A 9,512-nucleotide genomic window follows, 5' to 3' on the forward strand; every position below is an offset into this window, starting at 1 on the left:
CCTGATCCCACTGCCTAGCCCTGTTGCATTGCCTGATCCCACTGCCCAGCCCTGCTGTGTTGCCTGATCCCACTGCCCAGCCTTGCTGTGTTACCTGATCCCACTGCCTAGCCCTGTTGTGTTGCCTGATCCCACTGCCCAGCCCTGCTGTGTTACTTGATCCCACTACCTAGCCCTGCTGTGTTGCCTGATCCTACTGCCCAGACCTGCTGTGTTGCCTGATCCCACTGCCCAGCCCTGTTGCGTTGCCTGATCCCACTGCCCAGCCCTGCTGTGTTACTTGATCCCACTACCTAGCCCTGCTGTGTTGCCTGATCCTACTGCCCAGCCTTGCTGTGTTACCTGATCCCACTGCCTAGCCCTGTTGTGTTGCCTGATCCTACTGCCCAGACCTGCTGTGTTGCCTGATCCCACTGCCCAGACCTGCTGTGTTGCCTGATCCCACTGCCCAGCCCACTGTTCTGCCTGAACCCACTGCCCAGCCCTGCTGTGTTACCTGATCCCACTGCCCCATCCCTGTTGTCCTGCCTGATCCTACTGACCACCCTGTGTCTCAAAACTTCTCCTTCCTTGGCTTCCAGAATACGGTTCCTCCTTGGCTTTCCTACCTGGATACAGTGAGGGAAAGCTACAGATTTCATCAGGGTTCCCACACAGAAGGGATGTCAGGGGAATTGGTGACATTACCACATCCTAGATGAGACCTGAGAGATCATTGACCTCAACCTCCTTCTTTTAGAGATGAATGAACCGAAGTCCAGGAGAAGAAAATAACCTCTTGCTAAGAAGTTTAATCAAGATTGAAATCATTCAAATAAGGACGAAATCAGCCTTCTGCATGTCTCATTCACTTACTTGTTCAATACACACTGAGCCCTGGGCAGGACCACAGCCAGGGCTGGAGGTCAGTAGAACCCAGATGTGACCGGCTGCAGCAGCACCTCCAAATACAGATGGGCAGGGCATTCTATGGTCTACACAAAAACTCTGGGTCAAGGAGCAAGCAGGGGCTAAAATAGTACATTCAAGAGTACGGGTGTCTTTCTCTTTGCTCCAAGGCATATCTGCCCCTAAGCCATGCATCCTTTCCATAAAGGGGCTGGGCTAGAGCAGCTTTTCTGTCTAGGTTTGCAGAAGTCTTGACAAATTTGCCAAAACTGCTTAACCTATCTGAGCCTCAGCTTCCTTGTCTGAAAATAGAATGTAACAATAATTACCTTGCAGTGTTTGCTCCTGCTATGGATTAGGTGAGATAACACATCCCAACCCACAGCAGGGGCTCAGTAAATGAGAGTTGGCTTTCATAGGTGCTATGAGAAATGAAAAATATTCAGTCCCTATCTTGAAGAGACCGTCTAGTAGTAAAATGAGACAAGTGCAAAAATAGCTAAAATGTGAATCCCTCTGAGGTAAGTATCACTATTACCCCTTGGAATGTAAGGCAGAGAGGGTTGGCACTTTGGCACAGGACCTGCAATGTGTGTGGTCCCTCAATGGAGGTCTTGCCTGGAGAGGGAGGAGGCGGCATTTGACCTGGCCCTGGATGAGAATGGGTCTTGTCTGGGGAAGGATATTCCAGGTAGAAGGAAGAGGATGGACAAAGCTCTGGAAAGCTCAGGGAAGGAGACAAAAGTTTTAATCATGGCAAAATGGCTTCAGGAAATTTAAGACTAGTGGCTTCCATGGGTTGGTCGGAGAGCCAGAGCCTCTCATGGCTTCTGGCATCTGCTTTCCCTCCTTCACAGAGGAGGCCAATAAAAGTCAATTAAAGGTATTGTTTTGGTATGTAGAAATCCATTCAGTGGCAGCTAAGCCTTAAAAATGTAGGTTGGAGCCAGACACGGTGGCTCATGCCTGTAATTCCAGCATTTTGTGAGGCCTAGGTGGGCAGATCACATGAGGTCAGGAATTTGAGACCAACCTGGCCAACACGGTGAAACCCCGTCTCTACTAAAAATACAAAAATTAGCCGGGTGTGGTGGCAGGCGCCTGCAATCTCAGCTACTCGGGAGGCCAAGGCAGAAGAATTGCTTGAACCCGGGAGGCGGAGGTTGCAGTGAGCCAAGATCACGCCACTGCACTCCAGCCTGGGTGACAGAGCAAGACTCTGTCTCAAAAAAAAAAAAAAAAAGGTTAATAAATATCAACCTAGGTAAAAATTTCCATTAGCAACACAGAGCAGGCCATGCTTACATTTAATTCTCCAGGCAGCCAACAACTTCACATTGCTCACTTAGGAGGTTTCAGCTCATTATATGAAACATATTGCAATTTTATGAATATTTTGATGTCAGGTTTAGAGATACATGCAAAAAATGAAAATAAGTGTCTCTTAATACACTGTGATTCCCCAAGAGCAGAATTTGGGGCTGTGTAAGGTGAATTCTGCCAGGAGCAATGGTTCACACTTGTAATCCCAACAGTTTGGGAGGCCAAGGCAGGAGGATTGCATGAGGCCAAGAATTTGAAACCAGTCTGTGCAACATAGTAAGATCCTGTCTCTACAAAAAAATTAAACAATTAGTTGGGCATAGTAGTGCATGATTGTACTCCCAGTTAGTTGGGAAGCTGAGTTGAGAGGATCGCTTGAGCTCAGGCTGCAGTGAGCTATGATAGTGCCACTGCACTCCAGCCTGGGCAACAGAATAAGATCATGTCTTAAAAAAAAAAAAAAAAAAAAAAAAAAGGTGAATTAGATTTTCTTCATTAGCTTTTAAGTAGTAAATTAACTATTATGTGTAAACTTTACTAAATGCTGTAGTGTCTACCCTGGAACACCTCTGGAATTCTTCCAGCAGTGTGTGTGGTGGGGTGTGGGGTGGGAGGGAGCTCAGGCCCTACCATCCCCTGACCAGACTGCAGGGCCAACTTCCTTTTAAATCTTTGTCTCCCACTTCTAGAATTGACGCCATATTGCCACAAAATGCTCTCTTAAAACACAAACATAACTTCTGAGTATGTAGTATTGATCCAAAGGGGAGTCTATAATAGGAAAAGAAAAGGCTTTCAAGTTTAGTCAGCAGACATAAAATGAGCCAGTTTGGTAAATTTAGAAAAGAATGCATATGTCAACAAGACCTCATAAGACAGACCACCACCAGAGACCACAAGCTGGCTGACTGTAGGGTAGTTTGTGGAGTGGGAAGAATCAAGAATACACTGGGGGCCTGGTGCGGCGGCTCATGCCAGTAATCCCAGCACTTTGGGAGGCCGAGGCAGGCGGATCACGAGGTCAAGAGATCCACACTATCCTGGCCAACATGGTGAAACCCTGTCTCCACTAAAAATACAAAAATTAGCAGGGCGTGGTGGCAGGCACCTGTAATCCCAGCTACTCTGGAGGCTGAGGCAGGAGAATCACTTGAACCCGGGAGGCAGAGGTTGCAGTGAGCCGAGATCCGACCACTGCACTCCAGCCTGGTGACACAGCAAGACTCTAAAAATAAATAAAATAAATAAATAAATAAATAAAAGTTTGGGCAAGGAGGGTTAAGGTTTCCAAAAAGGCTGATATACCCCACTGGTTGTTCTGGAGACAGGTCCACCTCCTCATAGGAAAGTGGTGTAACAAAGAGGAAAAGTGTGCACAAACGAAGCAGGCAGCCATTAGCAGTGGGGCAGCATGACTTCCAGTTAGCGCCCCCTTGAGGAGGGCCTAGGGAGGAGTGTGGAAGGGGATGGGTGCCGCTGATAAGGCTGGTCAAGGGGAAGAATCCGAAGTCCAAAGGGTTCTGGGTACAGCACAGTCAGATTCTCTGACTCTACCTGCCAGCGTTGTGGCCTGGAGGGGCCTGGAGGGGCCTTTGGGCTAAAGCAGGCACTCGTTGCTTCTCCTGTTGCAGCCCGCTATTTAGATCCTTGCTCTTTGCCACAACCCAGGAAGGTCAAGTCTGTCCAGAGAGTACAGTGGGTGCAAAGACAAAGCGACACCCACTGTTGACTGCTTAAACCCCTCCACAGCTCCAAAATGAAGCTCAAAATCTGCCTTGGAGCCCTCAAGGTCCTAAATGATTGCTGGCTTATCTCCAGCTCAGACCACCTGTCTGGCAGACCCAGCACCACGTTGGAGCCCCACTGCCACACTCCATCCTCATGCCTCTGCCACCTGCTGTCCCACAGGGCTCTCTGTGGTCAGGACCTTCACTGGGAACGATTCCCTTAAACCAGCCATTCTCAAGTGTGGTTTGGGGAATTCTAGGGGTCCTGAGGCCTTTTCAGAGGATCCATGAGGTCAGAACTATTTCCATAATAACATGAATGTTTGCCTTTCATACTCTCATTCTCTTGTGGGTATATAGAGAACAAAAAGTTTATTGATCTGATTTTAGATTTCACATTGCAACTAACCTTTAAGAAACTACTCTTTGTCAAGTTTTGGTGTAGTATCAAAGAACATTCACAATTATATGAAAAGGCTATTTAAATGCTCTTCTCTTTTCCAACTACATATCCATGCATTTTCATATAATCTAATGAAAACATTTCATGACAGATTGAATGGTCAAGAAATGACAATCTAGCTGTCTTCTACGAAGCCAGACCGTTACAAGATTTACAAAACTGTAAAACAGTGCCACTCTTCTTTTTTTTTTTTTTTTTTTTTTTGAGACAGGGTCTCATTCTGTCACCCAGGCTGGGGTGCAGTGGCACCATCACGGCTCACTCATGCAGCCTCGACCTCTGGGGCTCAAGTGATCCTGCAGCCTAAGCATTTCAATTAGCTCGGACTATAGGTGTGTACCACCACACCCGGCTAATTTTTTCTTTCCTTCTTTTTTTTTTTTTTTGAGACAGTTTCCCTCTTGTCACCCAGGCTGAAGTGCAGTGGTGTGATCTCGGCTCACTGCAACCTCCGCCTCACGGGGTCAAGTGATTCTCCTGCCTCAGCCTCCAGAGTAGCTGGGATTACAGGTGCACACCACCAAACCAGGATCATTTTTGTATTTTTAGTAGAGACAGTTTTTCACCATATTGGCCAGGCTGTTCTCAAACTCCTGATCTCAAGTGATCTGCCCACCTCGGCCTCCCAAAGTGCTGGGATTACAGGCGTGAGCCACCGTGCACACCTAATTTTTTTATTTTTGTAGAGACAAGGTATCCCTATGTTGCCCAGACTGGTCTCAAACTCCTGGGCTCAAGTGATCCTCCCACCTCGACCTCCCAAAGTACTGGAATTACAGGCATGAGCCACTGCACCTGGCCAGGAAATATAGTTTTTTTATACATATAGAGTTTGTTAACATATTCTGATTTTATTATTGTTATTTTTAAATTTCTGATAGAGTAGATACCAATAGATCTAACCCACATAAACAAAAGCTCCCTTGAGTGTCCTCAGGATTCTTAAAAAACAAACAAACAAAAGTTATTTGGGATCCTTAATAATTTTTGGCTGGGCACAGTGGCTCACGCCTAGAATCCCAGCACTTTGGGAGACTGACGGGGGAGGATCGCTTGAGCCCAGGAGTTCGAGATCAGCCTAGACAACATGGCAAAACCCTGTCTCTACAAAAAATACAAAAATTAGCCAGGTGTAGTGGCATGTGCCTGTAGTCCCAGCTACTTGAGATGCTGAGGTTGGAGGATTGCTTAAGCACAAGAGGTCAAGGCTGCAGCGAGCCATGATCATGCCACTGCACTCCAGCCTGGGAGACAGTGAGACCCTGTCTCAAAATAAAATAAAATAAAACAAAATAAAATAAAATAAAATAATAAAAATAATTTTTAGCGTAAAAGGAAGGATCCTGAGACCAAAGCTTGAGAACCACTGCCTTACTTGAGGCTTGAGAACTCTGCTCAGCAGGCAGAGTTGAGCTATAATGTAGCTATGCCTCTACTTTTGCACACCAATTCTACCAAATTAATGATCTTTTCACATGCCTGTCTTTTCCACTACTCTATGCACCTCCTGATGGTGTCTATTCATCTTAAACACTACCCCCGCACCCCCAACCAGTGTCTGGCACAGAGTAGAAATTCCAGATAAATGAATGAGGTAAGAGATAAGCCCATGTGGACAGACATCACAGGCTGCCGAGTGAACAGCCTACAGATGTTCACAGGATGGGTGGATAAATATGTGCGTTATTTTTTCAAACTGACTCAAGTTGTTACTGAGACTCTGACCTGAATTTAAACATAAAAGATAAACATTCTTAAAACCCAGAAAGTTCAAAAAAAATTAACCTAAGAAACAATTCTACTGTTTCTATTCTGTTAAACTTTCAGGAACATACTTGCAAGCAAATAACCAGTAAAATCCATCATGCCAGTGGATGCCATAACTTCAGCCAAAATGATTTGCCACTAAAAAGTGAAATGTGGCCTGGGCCATATTCTTAACAAATAGTCCAAGAGCCAAGAGAAGCAAACATGCATAAAATACAAAACACTACATTATTCTAAGAATGAAGAGAAGGTCATACCCTCTGGGCAAGGACTACCAATGAGCATGCTTTTCCATTTTTGTTCCCCATCAAAATGAGAAAAAAAAAAAGCAGATTGGACTTGAGAATCCAGGCCACAGCTATAGTGTTTGCCTTCTGGTTTCATGATTGTCACTCCACCATTTTCTTTTCTTTTTTTTTTTTTTTTTTTTTTTTGAGACAGAGTCTCACTCTGTCGCCCAGGCTAGAGTGTAGTGGCACGATCTTGGCTCACTGCAACCTCCACTTCCCGGGTTCAAGTGATTCTCCTGCCTCAGCCTCCAGAGTAGCTGGGATTACAGGCACCCGCCACCATGCCCAGCTAATTTTTGTATTTTTAGTAGAGACGGAGTTTCACCATGTTGGTCAGGCTGGTCTCGAACTCCTGACCTTGTGATCCGCCCACCTCGGCCTCCCTCCCAAAGTGCTGGGATTACAGGCGTGAGCCACCATGTCCAGCCCACTCCACCATTTTCATAAGCTAAGCAGCCCTCCAGTATATCTGGGAGCAGCCACTTGCACAGCTCATGGAGTGAAAATACCCATGACCACTTCCAGTCTTGGGGTGGGAAAGATAGGTTGTGTCCCATCCTCCTCTTTGTCTCTGACACATTCTCTTGGAAAATGAGAAGAAGGAATCAATGCTGCATGCAGGGTTGGTGCCTTTAGCAAAATGGGCTTCTAGGCGAAGGAGGACAACAGTGAATGCTGACAACCAGGGAAGGTGGGGGTGATGCGGTCTGTGTGTGTGTATCAGAGGGAGGAAGGGAGGGAGAGAGACACTTGGAGCCCAGAGAAGCAGTGTGCTTTTCCAGGCAAGTGTGTGGTGGCTTTTCCTGAGACCAGCCCCATCAGAAACCCAACTGTGCAGTTACCGCTGGTGATCCAGAAATCAGGTAACTTGGCCATGCGTAGTGGCTCATGTCTGTAATCCCAGCACTTTGGGAGGTCGAGATGGCAGATCACTTGAGGCCAAGAGTTTGAGACCAGCCTGGCCAACATGGCGAAACCCCATCTCTACTAAAAATACAAAAATTAGCTGGGCGTGGTGTTGTGCCCCTGTAAACCCAGCTACTCAAGAGGCTGTGGTGGAGATGTGCTTGAACCCAGGAGGCGGAGGTTGCAATGAGCCGAGATTGTGCACATCGTCAGTTTTATATATATATATATATATATAGAGAGAGAGAGAGAGAGAGAGAGAGAGAGGTTGTTTATCATCTTGGAATTTGTTTTTTAAAACGTTTCAATTAACATACTAAACACTTCCCACTCCTTTTCACATTTGCAAAAGTGTTGTTTACATCACTATGGAAACAAGGACTTTCAGGAACCTGGAAGACCTATCACTGGGGTCCTCATTTAGTTAACATCAGTAAAGATTCTGACTTCTGAAAACAGGGCTCTTTAGGTCCCTGTGGTCCCTGATTGTAATTTCGACGCCGCTGAGGCTACCAGGTCGCTGGGCAGTTCTCTTAGTAGCCTTTGCAGGGGGTCAGATTCGAGTGGCTGGCCAACAAGGTATAAATGTCAAATACAGTTTCAAAGAACTTAATAGAATGATAGTTGTGGTAAAGCTTTTACTTACTGTGTACCTAGAATTTATGTATATTACCTCATTAATTCCTCACAGAAATGTTCCAAGGTTGGCATTCACATTTCCATTTTACAGATGATAAAACTGAGCCTCAGGGAGGTTATATCACCTACGTTATATCACATCTATAGCCTCGGGGAGGTTATATCACATCTGGAAAGTAGCAGAGGCAGGACTTGAACCCAGGTCAATGCCAAAACTCATTCTCTTGGCACTGCCCAACCTTCCTATAACCTCCACATGCCAGGCTTACCAAGGCCCTTGTTTAGAATCAGCTGATTTACATGTTTTCTGCATGTTTTCATGACATTTCCTTTCTCTAGGAAACATGTTCGCTGGATCAGATGAATAGACCCCTGGCATTTTCCATTCCTACTACCTCGATTCAGCTCACAATGTCCCCACCTCTCTTCTGGGCCAGCTCTTTCTTCCCTGCTACCATGCAGGGAAGCATTATTAACAGATCTAGCAGGGCAAACCCAATAAAAAATTTTCATAACACTTCTGCCCAGATAGGTCCAACAACAAGGACATTTTCAGATGAGAAATCTTGCCCTGAATATTGGAGAAAAGCCATGAGCCTCAGATTCATTTAAAGGCTTCAAAGAAAAGTTTATTTTGAAAACTCGTGTGCAACCGCGTCCTCAACTCTGGATGCATTCACCACCAGTGAGGACCCCAGGCCCAGCACATCCAACGAGGACCCAGGGAAAGGAGAGCTTCCCAAACAGTCACCAATCCCTGTCCCTGAGCCCTCCCCGAACCACCCCCACCTGCCCACTTTTGGGGGTGTGCACCACCACTCACCCAGAAGGGCCGTCTGCGGGTGGGTCCGAGCGTGTCTGCCTCTAGAGATGGACCTCCCACGTGACCGCTCCCTGGCCTCGGCAGGGAGGAGGAGGATCTGTCCGAGGATCAGCAGAAAGCAGCCTGCGAGCATCTTTTCCATTTTCAAGACGAGCAAGAGGGGCAAGGCTGTGACAAACACAACACGAGAAGGGGGCAGGGTGAGATTTCCGGGTCTCCCTGAACTCCAGGAGCTGCAGGCCCGCTGCCCCGCCTTTTCAAAGTTCAAACAGGCCACTTGTACTTAAAATGCCGTTTGTGTGTTTGGCCTTTGAGAGCTTAAGTAGCCCCCGTTGGTAGGCTCTTCTTGGACACTGAGCAGGGCATGCATAGTTGGAATTTTTCATCACTTTAATCACTGTAAGACTGAATGGAAAACTTGAGAAAAATCTATCCTGAAGTTTCGTTTTGTTTTTGTTTTTTGTTTTTTTTTTTTGAGACGGAGTCTCACTCTGTCGCCCAGGCTGGAGTACGGTGGCGCGATCTCGGCTCACTGCAAGCTCCGCCTCCCGGGTTCGCGCCATTCTCCTGCCTCAGCCTCCCAAGTAGCTGGGACTACAGGCACCCGCCATCGCGCCCGGCTAATTTTTTGTATTTTTAGTAGAGACGGGGTTTCACCGTGTTAGCCAGGATGGTCTCGATCTCCT

General features: G+C 46.6%; 1 protein-coding gene across 1 annotated transcript in view; it reads right to left on the reverse strand.

Moving 5' to 3' along the window:
* The window catches only part of MATN2 (matrilin 2), a 146,191-nt gene extending 137,223 nt beyond the window's left edge, over positions 1-8,968 (reverse strand). Inside the window, exon 1 of the mRNA XM_004090737.3 lies at positions 8,827-8,968. Coding sequence (XP_004090785.2) covers positions 8,827-8,968 — 142 coding nt within the window. The remainder of the gene's footprint in view (positions 1-8,826) is intronic.
* Positions 8,969-9,512: the final 544 nt, after the last annotated feature.

This window comes from Nomascus leucogenys, chromosome 16 (assembly GCF_006542625.1).
Source record: "Nomascus leucogenys isolate Asia chromosome 16, Asia_NLE_v1, whole genome shotgun sequence".
NCBI lineage: Eukaryota > Metazoa > Chordata > Mammalia > Primates > Hylobatidae > Nomascus > Nomascus leucogenys.